Source organism: Pieris rapae, chromosome 4 (assembly GCF_905147795.1).
Source record: "Pieris rapae chromosome 4, ilPieRapa1.1, whole genome shotgun sequence".
Classification (NCBI taxonomy): Eukaryota; Metazoa; Arthropoda; class Insecta; order Lepidoptera; family Pieridae; genus Pieris; species Pieris rapae.
In genome coordinates, this window is record NC_059512.1 from 9,564,169 (window position 1) to 9,582,018 (window position 17,850).

Below are 17,850 nucleotides of genomic sequence, written 5' to 3' on the forward strand. Positions count from 1 at the left end.
TTAAATAATATTCGAATTTTAATTTTAGTCTGTCCCGAAATTTAAAAAAAGTTTTGTTATCATTGTGTTATATCGTGTGTGACCATGTGCTGGATCGTTAGATATTGTCATAACATTTGAATAATAATTTTCATCAAAATGGCTTATTAAAAATTGAAATTTTGAAATTAAAGACGTGTAGACAGGACAACGTCTGTCGGATCCGCTAGTATAATCGTCGTATTCGTGAATGGGTGCCACTTGTGGTGACTGGTCGGAATTTGATCGCGGTATACAGATATTACTAATTATTTTCAACCTTGATTCACCTTGCCACTGTCTCTGCCTACTTTATGAAAAGGAGGTCGATCCTTGGCCATGCGTCGAACTCCTGAATGAGTGCTACTTGTGGTCATTGGTCGGACTTGGATCGATGTATACGACTATAATAATTATTTTCTACCTTGATATACTTTAAAGAATGTACATGTTTGCGTATTCTGTTCGTAGTACACACAAACGCAAACATGTACCGTGTTCGGGATATGATCTGAATACCCGACGCGCCCACTAAATCGTTGCATCTAAAAAGTCCTCAAGCGGGAAACCAGGGCCATGCCTTTAAAAGAAGGGATGGTGACCCATCTCTGCAAGTACTGGACCTGATATTCCCTAGCTATTTGTAAAGCGTAAGCCCGTTCTGTAAAAGATACTTGCTGTGTCAAGTATCTTCACGAGAGCGGACGCAATCGCTGCATCGCATGTCGGAAAGCGGATAAGGCTCTGCTATTACCGCATCCCACATAAGCCGATTGTTGGTGGCGCCTTGGGGTTTTAGTGGGTATACACAATAGCGAGCATATTATGTATATACATAGCAATGCATTTCCCCAAGTAAAAAAAAGGGATCTGAACTTCATTTTTTAGTATCTTAATACAAAAGCCGTCAGTATTTCTTAAATGGTTCAATGAGAAAATATAATCTAGTTGATTATAAGTTATAAACGAAATTTAGTTAAATAAGTGTATAGATTAAATTTATTTCTGTAATTCAAATCTGTAAAGTAAGACGAATATTCAAAGCCAAGTTCCACTTGTTCGCAATCTGTTCATGATTGACAGTTATATTAAATTTCCACAATCGCCATTCCTCTCAACCGCCGATTAGAATCGGGATAAACTAATTTACATGCAATTTCTTTGAAATTACTTGAAAAACATTACATAATCTGTGGCACATCTATAAAAAAAATTTTAAATTTGTGTAAATAGAAAAATATATATTTTTGGATTGAAATAGTATTCTTTTTTACTTACACTTGAGCGTTTCTTAAAGATTTTTTTCTAAAGAAACGCTTGTTAGCCAGTGTTTTAAGGGTCCATGGGTGGGCTTTATCACTTAACATCGGATGAGCCTCTTGCCCCTTTTGCATGGAGAAAACTTTTTTGTATGCAACAGGTAAGATTTAGAAGTGGGCCTAAACACTAACTACGTCTCCCTTACGCGACCAATGTGATTTTCACATATATACTCGTACATAGTTCGCGCTCATTTGCGAATATCACCTTTAGAGTAAGTCGCTAACGCAAAAAAAGTTTCGAAGCGGGACTGAGAAATGAAAAACTGCATCTTAAATTCATAGTTACAAATAAAATTTTTAAAAAATCAGTGGTCACTAATTATTTAAAATTCAGCTAAGCGATATATTTGTAACATAAATTGAAACACAGTAAAAAGAAAAGTAAGATTCTGACGCTCGATGATAAATTCGATATTTTTTTAGAAAAATCGCTCTTACCCATAAATAAATAATATTATCAACGTTCGCAGCCATCATTTTCGTTGACCCACATGCTAGGCCGAAGTCATTATATTTTAATAACAGTTGGTATTTGTGAAAAACGCATGATAAACGCAATATTAAAGCGTAATATGACATACTAAAGGCTTTCTGTATAAAGCATAAGTATAAGCAATATGTCATAGATTTTGCAACCAAATAATACAAATGAGTTAACTGGATCATAGAAGCGCCACAAATTCTTGTAAAAAAATTATATTTAAGTGCCTCCTGCCATGAATGTCGTGAATTAGACACAATTAATCTAAACGTTAAATTTAGTTATTTAACTAAACTTGAGATTAATTGTGTGACGCTAAATACTTATAGCGTCTTATTAAACTATATTGAAACAATAATATTTTACACAAAAGCCAAAACCAGAATAACATAACAATTATTTCCAATGTATTAAAAAAATAAAATACATAATTCATTGTAATGCATTAATCATTATAATGTGTTTATGAAATAGAAATAACGAAGCCAATCTATCTAATAAAGAATAATAGAGATTTTTAGCAACGTTTAGCCAAATATATTTGCTGGTAATTTGTGTTATAATCTTAAGATATTACTTATTAAAATTAAAAAAAAAACATATGTGCAATTCACACATGGTAGAAGTGAAACCTTCAAAAACATTTTTTTTATTATTAATCATATATAAATTAATCATTTTCCATTATCTAAATGTGTGTGTTCTTTTAAAACAGTATATTTTAATGATAAATTTTAATTTATAAGTTTAATATAAATTTTTAATTTGGGAAAAACTAAAACATCGACAGTTTGAAATTCGATCAAATGAAAAAGCGGCAGTAAAGAGAGGCTGTATAATGCCTGCTATCTCATTTTCTCCCACGTTAAATCATATGATGAATTGATGTTTCTGTCTCTCTTTACCGCTGCATCCGGTTCGAAATCACGACGATTCGAAAGAAGTTTATCTATCTCATTTTCTCCCACGTTAAATCATATGAATTAATGTTTCTGTCTCTTTTTACTGTCGCTTTTTCGTTGCATCCGGTTTGAAATCACAACGATTCTAAAGAAGTTTCACTTCAAAAATTAAATGGAGTTGGATATATCATGTGGAAAATGGACGAAAGATATCATAGAATGGTACCCTAGAGAGGGGAGACGAAAAAGAGGCCGTCAAATAAACAGATGGCATGGTGATCTGCTAGCAAAGAGAAGTTCAGAACGTAAAATAGAGTTGAAACAACAAGGAAAGGCCTATGCTTAAAGACAACTGACCGACTGATGATAACTTGTGCGATATAAAAATATATAGTTAACATATTTAATGTATGTATTTGTTTGGTGAACAACGGTTTTAATTATTATACTTATTACCGGTACATTGAAGTAAAAGAATAGATAGAGTAGTAAAAGAGAAAGAGAGAAGTAAAAGATAGAGATATATAAAAGAAACTTAAACTTTTATATATGAACAGTTCTTAATAAGTCGTTTCAAATACAAGAAAGAATAGCTGCTTCGGCGTTTATTTCTCGTGCCCTTACTGTTTCCAGTTAATCTGTTCCCAGACCCAATAACGCCAAAATTGATAAGATTACCGCCCCCCACTGATTACTACTTGAATCCTCATATTACCACAGAATTGGTATATATTACTTGACAATATCTCCTCATCGCTTCAAGCGTTCTAACACATAAACAGCGTTTAAGGTTTCATCTCGAATATATCTGAAATTTAGGGTGTCCCGCCTAGTTTAACGGTTAAAATATCAAGAGGTTCTAAATTCAATTCCCGGCTTAACTAAAAAAATCATATCTTTGAAAATATTTATGGAGTAAATAAATTGTACATAATAACTTGCATATCAAATGATAAATACAAAAAATATTTTAAGCCAGTCAAATGGTATAAAGATGTCGACGATACCTTAAGATGCTGGTAAATAATGTTTGGAATTGACAATTATAACTTTAATAACTTTGGTAATAAATAATTTTAATACAAGAGTATCTCCTTCATAGAAAGTGGAGCAAATGCACAAACCGTAATTAAATATTTAACTTATGGCTTATTATTATGGGGTCATGCTGCTGATGTCGAATCTATTTTCATCCTGTAGAAGAGGGCTATTCGTGCAATCTATAATTTAAAATGTAGGGAATCTCTGAGACACAAATTCAAGGAAATTAATATTACCTATCCCTCGCAATATATTTATGAAAATATTATTGCACAATACGTACAAATACTCAGACCAAACGCAGGCTGCTATTTCCCCGTACTAGACGATCTAAAGTTAGTAATTCTTTTTTGGAAAAAGGATACTCTTCTTTAATAAAATCCCAGAGACTCTTTTATCTCTGCTTTTTAATACATTTAAGAAATGTATTAAAGAAAACCTTTGTAAAAAGGCTTACTATAAAGTTAGCGATTATCTAGTTGATAAAAGGGCCTGGGACTAGTGCTGGGCAGACTACTTCTAATTAATTTGCTATTTGTTTTAGCTAATAAGCTGCAATAGGGACTAAATATAAAATTTGTTTTAATTTTCTATTTATCTTTTTTTAACGTTAAAAATGTGTCTTTACTAAGACATCAAGGAAAATTACGTCAAAATCTAAACTAATTCACTACTTAGGATATATAACATAAGAAAGTGTCCAATAAACCTCTATAAAACTCTGTTCTTGAATGTTTTTCACTCACTGTTTAGCACTTAAGACTAACACGAAATCACTAGTTCAAATAGTTTTGTCGTTTGAAAGTATTAAGAAGTAAAATTAAGAACCCCCAATTGCTAGTATATACCATTAAACTGGTACATTCAAACTAAAACTATTACATTAAAAAACCCCACCGTGCCGCAGTTGTTACAACTATTAATGGTTGCACTTACTAAAGAACATCAGTTCTATAAAGTTATAATGGACTAAGTATGTATTTTGTTTTCGTGTTTATTACACTCGTTTCACTATAAGAGCAGTTTAAGCGTAATTTTGTGATCCTATTTCCTACTCAAAGTATACTTGACTAACTTAATTTAATGTCCTATACCCCTAGGTGGGGCAGAGGACACCACAGTCCACAACTTAATTTAATGTCCTATACCCCTAGATGGGGCAGACGGCGTCTACAGTGAGTCTCCATCGCCTTCTTGAGCCTCGTATTACACCTTGCTCCAATTCTTTCCGGCGCTCTTTGCCACATCTGCAACTGTATGGTGCCATGTTTGCCTAGGACGGCTAAATATGATTGGGATCCCTTTGTATATGGCCTACCCATTTGCATTTACGTCGCTTGATATGCTAGCGAATCAGAGTTTCTCGCCAGTGCTCCCAAAACGCTCGTAAGTAAGTATAGTAAGATCTTTAACAGTAGAATCCTAGAATATGGCGAAGACAGCGGTTGACGAAGACTTGTAGTCGGTGCGAGTTGTCTTTGGTGACCTTACACGTTACACACCCATAGATCAGCACAGATTTAAGGGTGGATCCGAATATTTTAACCATAAACATAACTACTAATGTTCTATATATTACTAAATATACATCAAAATGTATATGTATGACTTTAGTCTAGTATTCTAAGAGAAGTATTTTTGAAGTGAAACTTCTTTAGAATCGTTGTGATTTCAAACCGGATGCAACGAAAAAGCGACAGTAAAAAGAGACAGAAACATTAATTCATATGATTTAACGTGGGAGAAAATGAGATAGATAAACTTCTTTCGAATCGTCGTGATTTCAAACCGGATGCAGCGGTAAAGAGAGACAGAAACATCAATTCATCATATGATTTAACGTGGGAGAAAATGAGATAGGAGGCATTATACAGCCTCTATTTACTGCCGCTTTTTTTTTGATCGAATTTCAAACTTTCGTTGTTTTAGTTTTTGTCAAATTAAAGATTTATATTAAACTTATAAATTAAAATGTATAATTAAAATATACTGTTTTTAAAGAACACACACATTTAGATAGTGGAAAATGATTAATTTATATTTGTTTTTGAAGGTTTCACTTCTACCATGTGTGAATTGCACAAATGTATTTTTTTTTAAATATATTAGAATAATTTTTAATATATCGTGTATTAAATCTAAACATATATTCTAATCAACTATTTGCGCTGATAGATTAGAAAATAATCATCAAACAGATTCAGAAATCTGAGGCCCAAACTTAATATATGTTCGGTAGAAAGAGATGCATTAGCAGGAAGCGAATGGAGAAAGAAAGGCAGAGGATATTAGAAAAAAACTGTCAGGCGACTTTACCCGTGTTGGGGCTTCGATCAATGGTCCCGAAGTAAGTTAATATTAGTTAGTATTAGCTATATACTATTTATAATAATCTGTACATTCTACTTTTGTAAAGATTGGAAATAAACGTGCTTCATTATAATTATTATTCATTCGATATTCATATTGGTAGGCCTCAGTCAGACGTAGTTACACTGGCGCCATCTTGTTTTAGTACGCCGCTTGAAAAATTTTACCTAGAAAAACCTACATATTTAAAATCTTGTTACGTTCCACTAGCGCAGAAAATATTAAAAATTCATATTGCTGTTTTGCGAAATAATACTGAGAATGTTTTTATCAAACCCCGGGCAATTTTTTAACAAGGCAAACCAGACCAGATATCGTTGTTCATTTTTAAAACATAAAGGATTATGGCGTATATTTTTTTTCACTTTTGCATAAATACAAAAATATTACAGTCTAGCTATTGATTGTGACTCCTCTAATGCTACATCCTTTCTCATTTATTTAAGTACTTAAAACGACATTTCTCAGTACTTGTGTGATTATTATAGTTATATTGGCACAGTGGTTTGAAAGCCTTAACCATTGTGTTTTCATGTCCCGGATATGCCAGAGTTATTATTATTAAGGTTTAGATAAACATACTGAGAAAACCATTGTCTAGAATATTGCCGGTAAATTGATTCTTGATTGAATGGTGTTGAAAATGTACCAATTCTTAAAAGGCCGGCAAAGCAATCGCGAGCCCTCTAGCATTGAGAGTGTCCATGGGCGGCGGTATCACTTAACATCAGCTGAGCCTCCTGCCCGATTGCCCCCTGTTCAAATGTAGGCGTTTGCTCTTCATTCCACCCCAGACCGGACAGATCTAGACAATCTTCTTTATTTATGGTATTTATACATATTTTATATGTATAAAATTATGAGTCCTCTATTGAAATGGAACGATTGATATATTTTAAAGTTACTTATATATATTATTACTGAAACATGAAAATCATCTTCGCATCTACTCAATACTAATAATATAAATTAATAATTGTTATTAAATAGCTTTGCTTTTCGTATTTCTTTGGGTTTCTGAATAATAGGAGTAATAAAACACAGTAATGTACTAAACATTTAATTGCATCTAACAACAAAACTCAATGTGTACAACATCTAACATTAATTTAGATGATAAACCGTAGTCAGAGTCCTCCATTAATAGTAATTTAGTAGAAATTAAAATCACGATTCACTCGGAAATTAAAATCTCTTTGCCCTATGGTTCCTCAAATCAGGCTTTAAATCAAACATTAAATACTACTACTTACTTACATGAATAACTCTAAGTACAACTGTAAAGTGTTGACGGGTATAAAAATTGGGAATCTACTGAGGTAAAATCTTATATTGTTTAATTATTGCTAAATCTCACTATAAGAAATTGGGTATATAGAATAGTTTTAGTAACTTGAAGTAGTTAGTGCATGGCCATTCAGATTTTAGTGTATGGCCTATGTGTTGCCAAAAATGTATCCTTAATTAACTTATTCTACGGAGAACTTTAGCTGCTAAAAGTTTTACCAATTCAGTAGGCCTAGCATAAACTTTTTACAAAGACGTGCACGATATAAAAACGTTAACGTTGTACTTATACAAAGTCCTATCATTATCTTCTATCACTATTCATGCTTTTTTTATTTAGTTCTTCACAAACATGTTTCTTAAGTTTTCGAAACAAAAAACACTTTAATTATCGGCACGTTTTATTTAATCAGTGATCATTTGTTTTACCTTATATAAGTAAACTTGTGAATACTTTAAAAAATAATTTGTATAATAAAATACACAATAAAAGGCGGTTTAATACAAGTTAATATGAATAAATTTTTATACGCTGCTCTGGACTTTAATTAATAGTGATGCAATATTTAGCATGATATGTATACGTATAGCGTCTATCAGGAACTGAGCCTTTTATCTGTAACTTCCAATAACGATGAATGAGGTTTTGTTCCGCGCGTGTCCCTAAGGCTACATCTGCACTACGGCTATTAGGAGAACTACATCATGTAGGTATTCAAAAGCGTAGGAATCAGAATCATTGTCGCTATTGGAATATATAGAGTCAGTACTCTAGTCCAGCTAAACAATAATACTCTTTGGGAACCAAGGATATCTTCTTCTATTCTTTCAATATCAGAAAGACAAGGTGACATTCAGAAACTAAGCTCAAACTCCCGTATGGCAAAATCCATCACATTTTTGATGTATAAATGTCAAGTTCGTCTCTGAATCTCACCACAACAATTCAGTTCCTGTATAAAAATAGTACTTAGTCACTATAAAATTCATCCTAATTAAGAACAAATATAATTTTTTGTAAACAGAAATTGATATCCCAATGGCGATTGCGATTGCCATCGAGGTAACTACATCGGAGTAATACAAATAAATCGCTGTCGGAGTTGTGTCTAATTAATAAAGTTACGATGTAGTCTACTAACGTACGTAACTACGAAACGTGAATTCTCATGCTGGGCACACAGTAGACTATCACTTTTCCACTTATATCTACATATATTTCAAAATTTTAGCAGCTTTATAACGCTACAGAGCGTGTCTTGCCTTTAAAGACGCGGTTCACTCTTTACTTGAAGAAACAAGTCGAGTTGGAGATCTTGAACAGTTTGCTTTCACAAACAGCATTATAAAATGATCTTCATAATATTTATACCTAAATTTGTTTTAGAAATATTATAAAACACTGTCCTCTACTACAAACAATTCGATAATACAGTCACGATATCAGATATATCAAATACATTTTCTATATGCCTATTTTTCTGAGACGGTCTTTTGTTAATTACATAATTTGTAAGGTTCCTTTGAGCTAAAAAGTTTGGGTCATGATAATTTTTATCTATCGAACGCAACTGAGAATTTCCCGTCGCTTATTTTCGGTATATACCGTGAAGGTATAATTAATTTGAGTTTGAATTCATTTCATAAAATAACCTATTTTTTTGATTAACAAAAATCCGATACATTATGCTGCAAATAAGGCATCGTTTTCATCCAGAAATAATTTTCAACAATTTCAACAAAAATGTTATTCAAATGATACATTTATATTTTGTTACGCTGCCATATTGTAACCGCTCATTGATTTTTTATGACTGAACTCCAATGCCATAGTGAAAAATATTGTTTGTATGGAATACAAGAACTTATCAGTAGTAAATTACTATCTCTTCCGCCACCGCAGTTAGCGTTTAAGCGACTTTAAATTCGATATGACATAAAAATAAAAATAAAACTCCTGGGAGTCAAGGAACTTCAAACAATGCTGTTTTAGATTTCCTTTAATAATTAATAAATTTGTGTTACTTACTTCAAGCGTAACTATTATAAAATCCCTCTTATTTCCCCCGGCTGCGTCTATCTGTAAAAGCGCGATAAATTGTAAACGAATAAAATATATAAAACTTTTGACATCGCAACATGTTTCGACAAAAAAATCACATCAGGGCGAAACTCCAGCCCAAAAAAAACCTTTTAGATCTGAGCCTCAGATTTCTTTCTCATGACACTATGGGTTTTTTAATTCCTTCTGTGCCTCACGATGTTCATAATATGTCGATCTACAAACAGGTGTTAAATGCGCACATAATAAGTTCATCAGAGGTTCACCACATCTGGGGTTAGAACAAAGAACAGATAGTTGGTGTAGGTCTTCTCCCGGACAGGGGCCGCATCTCAGTTAAAATTGTATTTATATATATTTATATTATATTATAAATCATATAAATCATGTAAATAGGATGTGTAATAATAGACTAATTATTATTATTATAAATTGTAGTTTCCAGATTATCAATTCATATATGTAACCATATTGGACTCCTTACGATACTTTACAAACAACGCAATGTGCAAATAACGAGACTTCCCTCTTAACGACACTTGTCTATGGTTAGCGATTACCGTTACGCGTTGCCGTTATTGTAACGAATTTCTGACGCAGTCTGAAAACAACGCTATATGCTTCATATGTGTGTTGCAAATCATATTTTCAACAAGAATGGAAATGAAAAATGATTTCCGAACTACATACATTTTTTTATTAACATAAAAACAAATTCTTAATTAAAAAACTTATATTAAACCTATTTTATACGTATTTCAAATTATCTTTAATATCTTTTCATGTTTTATTATTTCAAAGACTATCACAAGTTTTACAATTCAACCACCCATACACTAACAATGTACAATTCGTATCGTATTATTAAATGTTATACTCAAATTATTAATTGTAAAATATAATAATTCATAGGGCATTCAGTAATATACAGTCATATATATTTCATTATTTTTATATTACAAGAAATGAGTAACTAAAATTTCAGTGCTTAACAAAATTATTAAATTGTGCATAAAATTAAATAACAATTTATATCTATTTAAATCCATAATTATTTAGTAGAATATTGCTTATAATTGTCGTAAACACCATTTTTCGCATTTAACCTCTAAACAGTCATTAAAACTTCACAGAACAGAAGAAAACAGTTTCATTGTAAATACGTCTTAGAGAAAGATTTAGAATCGACTATCGTATATCAAAAACATTCACAATCGGGACATAGTTTGCGCTAAGTCTCGGCTAAACCTTACGCCAAGACAAACATTAATTTACATTTTCATTTAGAATTTATAATATCTATTCATAAGCGTATTGGGAGTTTCTTCATAAAAGTATGCTAAAAATAACTCTTCTTGTAATTCAAACCTGGGAACGTTTCCAAAAGCGCGCCTGAAATGGAATTTATATTTATTCACAATCCTTTGATGCTTTTAACATGCAGACAATAGGTTTAAAACCATTCATGGGCTTGTAAAAGATATCGCACAAACGTGTTTATTTTTATCATAAGAAATACTTTTACAACTACAGCTTATTCATACAAAAAATATCTATATGTAGTCATAACTATACATTTGTCTCTTTTCATAACAGAGTTAACACAATTTGACAGATAGAGATGACAGACTTTAATGAAAATGGTAAAAATTTGACTGACATAGCTTTTTATGAATAACGCAATCGTCTTGATAAACAAGGTGACATTTAAGGCACTTCTGTAAGAGGCGTTGCTATGGCAACATATTAATAATAACATAAAGGAATTATACGTTATCTCAATATGTGCTACGCGTACAAGTCAACTTGGCATCTGATTTGGCAATAATGACACTAGGTGAGGTACCTAGTTAACTTCTGTGTCAATCATTGAGTTCTTTGCTTACTATTAAATCCTTATTTATAAATAAAATACATACCCGGGCGATCAAGCGTTAGAATTGACTCTGTGTCGGTGTTCCATCAAATGACTCTTCATTAATCAGACGCAATTTCACCGACTCGCGTCTCAAATTGTAACTGGTTGAAATATGGCAATGTTTCACATCCACCGTCAATAGATCTTCATTCAGCTCGACCCCACTCCTTTCAACATCCGCTGCAGCACTCGGCTTCCTTTTATGTCTAAATGAAGTGCCTCTTTGCGAGCTCGAACCCAGAAAGCTGTCTGTCGTCGTGTTTCCGTTAAAGGTTTTCTCTGATTGGCACGCCCCTAATTGCTGCAGAGGTATACCAGCGCGCAGTTGCGCCGATGTATCTATACACGGTATCAATTGTTTGAACTCTTTTCGAAAGTTCTCGTTCATCCACGCGTAGATAAACGGATTGTAACATGTAGACGACATCGCTATAACGTGACACACGAAGAATATGAGAAAATAAAACCTCGAATGAATGGCGTATATATAATAATCGTTATATAGATTTGTGATGTTCAAAGGGAGCCAAGATAATCCGAATATAGTGACCATTGCGATAAGCATCTGATTGGTCCTTCGTTTTCTATTTTTATCGAATTCCTCTTTTCTCGTATTTTTGCTCGCCGCTTTCGCTTTCGCTCTGTCGTTCAATTTGAAACTGACGCATGTGTAACAGAACGCAATCACTGTGAATGGCAAGACAAATTGGAGAACAGAGGTCACTGAACCAAATATACGTCTAAGATCCTCGGATGGCCACGTCTCTTCGCAGAACCTACCTATATCTAAATCGTAATACGTCATATAAATCGCGTACGGTAGTGTAACAGTCACTGAAAACGTCCATATCATAATTATTACTGTAATACAAGTCTCAATCTTCATTCTCGGTCGAAAAGGATATATGATTACAAAAAACCTATCAATAGCTATAGACATAAGAGTTAGAGTCGATATGTATACGCTGCAACCCTGTGCAGAAGGCATCATGTGGCATAGTAGCGATCCCCAACTCCAGGAACCACGGAACGAATACAGTGGAGTGAAAGGGACAGCGAATAGACAGAGTAGTATGTCAGAGAGAGCTAGATTAGTTATAAACAGATTTGTTACAGTCTGCATGGCACGGTTTCGTATCACAACGAAACAGACCAGTACATTGCCGAGTAGGCCTAACACGAAAATAATAGTGTAAATGATGCAGAAAACGGTCTGAACCCATTTGTTGTCGATAATATTTTCGTAGCCGTGAATTTGGTGTGTCGGGGCAACGTCTTGGCTCGCATTCCGAAATTTTTCCGTGACATTAAGTGCAGTATAGTTTAGTGTTCCGTTCATTCTCAATTGGGGTAATTCCAGTTGTTAAACTTGTTCGGAACTGTCAACTTTACGAGCTGTATTAACTGTTGTACCTGTAACAAAATATATACTTTAATGTTTGTTTCGCGGCCTCGGAGAATAAAGGTTTTACGCTGGTGAAAAATAACAGAATAACCTTGTAATAAATAGCTTTATTACTTAATGTACACTGTTCCATTTATCACTTGTAATAGCGAGGAAAGTTTTAATATAAAATATTAAATGGTAGGAGTTATTAATATTAATATAAACTAAATCTAATATATAAAATCTCGTATATAACTCCTCGGAAATGGCTCTAACGATTTTCGTGAAACTTTGTGTGCATATCGGATAGGTCTGCTAATTTATTGGTCATCCCCCTAAATGTTAAGGGTAGTACACCCCTATATTTTTATTTTTAGACAAAGTTGTTGATTTATTTTACAACATACAACCCTATAATGATGTGATTATGTGATGCGTATGACCCATAACGTAATTGTAGCATCTATTCTAACTTTAAAGACAAATTTTTCAAGTTTCACGTACAACATTTAAATTAGAGGCTAGTTTTTTTCCAGAAAAAATTGCACAATCATACATGTTACTCTAAAACATATACACCATATTTTTCTGATACCCTACAAAACATACTGTGCAACTTAACACAAAAGACGCATTCGTTGTTCAAATCAAAACATAAACAAAATAAGCAAATACACTCTAATAAATTAAATGCAGTGTCTAACAAAACATAGTTAAACAAACTTGGCACAATACGAAACACTAACAAGTTCATCTTTTGTGTGATGCCGAGTTAAGTAGGACGACAGTTGGTAACTTTGATTTTATGCAAGTTATAGGGAGAGCCATATTTATAATAAGCTAAGCCAGCTAAGCTGTTCGGATTAATACCGGCAGCTGAGTTTCATCATCGGACGTCGAGGCAGGACGTCCGCCGTTCCACAACTGAGCGTGTTTCAATGCAGCTTTCGCCACGCGCCATCACTTTGTGGAACCAGCTGCCCATCGAAGTACTTCCGAACCATTTCGACTTAGGGTCCTTCAATAAAAGAGCGTACGAATGCTTAAAATACCGGCAACGCACTCTCGAGCCCTCTGCCATTGAGAGTGTCTATGAGCGGCGGTATCACTTAACATCAGGTGAGCCTCCTGCCCGTTTGCCCCCTATTCTATAAAAAGCAAAAGCGCCCAACTCCACGGTTATCGGTACTGTGACTCAACGCGTATACAGCAAGGAGGCTAAAGGTGCACTACGACAGGAACAGGACTTATTAAGTAGTTTTATAGTTCTTATTAAAGAAAATGGGTGGCCCATCTGATGTTGTGATGCCCATGGACACTCACTGCCAGAAGGCTTTCGAAGCTACGACCTCAGGTATGAAAGTCGCACGCTGAAGCCACTAGGTCAACACTGCTCTGTCGTAGTAATTTGCCGATGAGTAGGGATGCCTACAAGTTCGAATTGATTGACGTGGAATAAGTGATACCTAGATGATCTTATGTTCCAAAATAAACGTATTTTATTTTATTTTTATTTTAATATACGAAAGGAAATACCTCCTTTATTGGTTAGGATGACGATTGCTGATCATGTAGTTTTGGAATCAAATCTACATGATCAGCAATCGTCATATATATATATATATATATATATATGACATGTTAAAGTTAGTTTTATAATATATATATAAAACTAACTATAACTTTATATTATTTATAAAACTGTAAAATTTTCTTTTAAAATTTCCGTGAAAGTTATGTGATTAGTGTAGATATTGTGTTCTGAGTCGTAAAGGGCTAGTCTCAAGAGAAAAAGCTTTGAGATTAATCAGCGTGGGTAACATTTTTAATTAAGTACAGTCTACAAAAAACTGAAACTGTTTATCAAGGTCATTAAACATGAATACCTTGAGCGTCTTTTGCTGTAAGCAAATTAATAAAATTTGTATGCATTACATTAATGTTAATAAAAAAAATGTGAGCTGTCACGGGACGCCTGGCAGATGTGAAACATCGACATTATTTTGTAAAATTAATATGCAGAAAAGAACAGATTGTGATAGGAACTAAATATGTCATAATGATAAAGTCAAATATTACGATTTTTTTCCAGATAACGATGACTATTTGTTGAATAAACATTATTTTCATTAAATATTACTACTGCATTTAGACTGTATATCATATAGCGTGGCGATGCATCGCCACGGCAGAAATCGGTTTTACGTGCGGCTATAGATGTTTCACATCAATAATAAAGGCTAATTAGTCTCTATGAGTTTAAAGAATGCCTGGTTCTTAAGTAGAAAATGTCAGTCCAATACTTATTGTAAATCTTGTCTTCTTGCTTATGGTATGATTAAAAAAACACTTGCTTAACGTTTCTACAGAGCCAATACCGCTAGACTCGACAGACACTAGTGGACCCGACACCGTATAGGCCGGTGGACAAACCAAAACCTGAATCTCAAACCACAGCATATGATGGTTCCTAAATGTTACATTGTATTTTACCTACTAAGTTAAAAGTATTTTTTAGGATACATGAATGAAACTTAAATATGCATAATTAAGTTTAAAAATAAAGGCTTGCTGTTAATGTTAGTTCTTGCGGACTGACACGGCTACACACTATATTTTGTAAAATACACTTTGAATATTTTCAGGTTATATTTTAATGGCGAAAAAATTGTTGAAAGTTCCTTTAATTTTTGAGTTTACGTTACAAATATTTAATACAATACATAATGAACGCGAACCAGTTTATTTAAGCCACATAATTTAGAAGTAAGAATGTAAAAATGTTTTGTAAGAAAATACTCGCGTTTTCCTTCCATTCTAAGCATAACGTATACATGTTTGAAACAATATTTAAGATTTCTCTCGGAATACATAATACTAGAACTTAAATGTAAGAGATGCTTCTCGCATAATGCCGTTATTTAATGTGTGCTTGGGTAGTATTTATTGTTGGTACGTGGGAATATTTTACGTTAATTTTAGTACCAAGAATTTATGTGATCAATTTGTAAAATATATGGAATTTTACTTTTATGACTTTCCGAGTGCCTAAGTGGCTTTGTTTTACGTTATTTGTACCTAATATTTTTTGCAATTGGATTATATTTCACCATCTATTAGGACTGCCAAGCATGTACTAAGTACCACAAATACAAATTGCTCAAAAACTAGAGATGATTGATTTAAATCAAGTTTATTCCGACTTACAGAACAGCACAAGTTTCACGATAACAGTTTCATCAGTATTCTGATGTTTGACGATTTTTTCCTTTTCGTTGCATAAAATCATAATAAATTAAAAGTACTAATATTTAGTAATAGTAATATTTAAGTACAAAAATCCGGTAACCAGACTGATTCATAATTGAAAATTTATTAAATCATTTTATCACTAACATAGCTCCGTGTTATTAGAATAACTATTATTATTAATAAATATCTAGTTTTAATTAGGCCGTGATGATTTTTAGGACAAGTAGGTCATACTTAATCTAGTCTCCAAAAACAGAGCCTCCGTTATGATTAATTAATTATAACATGGCTTAATGAATAATGTATTATGGGAAATCTATTAATACATAAATAAAGGGCATACCATAAATAACGAGTGACGTATAAAACACCTGACAGTATACACATTTATGTACAACAAAAAGGTAATATATTAAACATTGGTAATACAAAACCTTGTATTTTGTGACCTTTATTTTAACTAATAAATATTCACTGCCAAATCTCTAAAACAGAAAATTGTAACTGAAACATAAATTATCTATACCAACCTATATAATCATTTATAGTAATGCAATATTAACAAAACACTACGTTTTAAGGTTATAATGTGTTACTTACAAAATTTGAATCGAAGGAACCACGATTTTATCAATATTCATTAAATAATACATATAACACTCATTTGTTATAAATCACAGATTTTAAAAATCAGAAAAAAAGCGAAAAATCTATTTGTTTTTGCGAGGTGTCATCGTCGAAGCATGACATGCGCGGGACAGGGTTCGCGCATGCGCAATGGTGCTCCACAGGTAATTAGAAGCTGTTAAATTTCCGCCGACCGGGTTTAGGGCTTGGCTGTTACGATGGAAAAGTCGTATTTATCTTTGAATATTGATCAGTTTAGTATGTTTTGTTTATTCAATATTCATTCGTTGGACAAATTTGTTTGAAAATTTCATACAGTTACTTAACCCTTGTACTGATAAAGTTTAGTCTGTTGCTGGGGACTATTACGGGATATAAATAATGTACGAATATCGCTTTGGTTACACTTCATTTCACCATGTATTAAAAAACTACGATAGTTTGGTCATTGTTGGTGACTTTTTTTTTCTTTCGAAAAGCTTTCAATAATTTCTATCAGTTTTGTATAATACGTCGTTAAAATATGTTTAAAAAAAAGGTTATTTTGTTTTTTTTATAGAACAGTTGCAAACGAGCAGGAGGCTCACCTGATGTTAAGTAATATCGCCGCCCATGGACACTTCAATGCCAGAGAGGTCGCGAGTGCGCTGCCGGCCTTTTAAGAATTAGTACGCTCTTTTCTCTTTTGTTTAGCTCAACAGTATGAAATTACTGTGGATATTACGCTACATCAACTTTCTAAAGTTGTTACCAGCAAACTACATACAAATCTATGCTGGGTTTGTGTGTGTAGAAAGTCGAAAACTTAATTTGTATGAAAATGACAATTCGTGTCGAAAATCTCATATATCTAATAGCCACTTCTATTTAGGCATCTTGACTAAACCCCAAGATTATAATACATTAAATGTCAATGTCAAGAAAAGAGGATTGTTCATATGTCATCTTTTGTTTTGCATCTTAGTTTATCTGTTATTCTTAGGCAGCTCCATTCTCATTTCAATGTAGCATTCCGTTAATTTTAATATATGAAAATATTTGTAACATGATGATGAAATGTTTTACATCCTCTCGCCGAGATTTTATAAAATTCTTTTCGTAAAATTCATAAACAGGCGGTGTTTTAATCAAAGCCGAGGGCAATTGCATGCTTGTCGGTCACAGTCTTTCCCGAGAGGATTCT

General features: G+C 33.0%; 1 protein-coding gene across 1 annotated transcript; it reads right to left on the reverse strand.

The window, feature by feature from the left end:
* Positions 1–10,537: 10,537 nt before the first annotated feature.
* On the reverse strand, positions 10,538–16,764 carry LOC111002447 (prolactin-releasing peptide receptor-like). Its single transcript, XM_045627967.1, has 3 exons — positions 16,641–16,764; positions 11,403–12,814; positions 10,538–10,875 (listed from the first exon to the last, which is right to left on the reverse strand). Exon 2 carries the CDS (start codon positions 12,738–12,740, stop codon positions 11,418–11,420), a length of 1,323 nt encoding a protein of 440 aa, XP_045483923.1. The 5' UTR covers positions 12,741–12,814; positions 16,641–16,764; the 3' UTR covers positions 10,538–10,875; positions 11,403–11,417.
* Between the last annotated feature and the right edge of the window lie 1,086 nt (positions 16,765–17,850).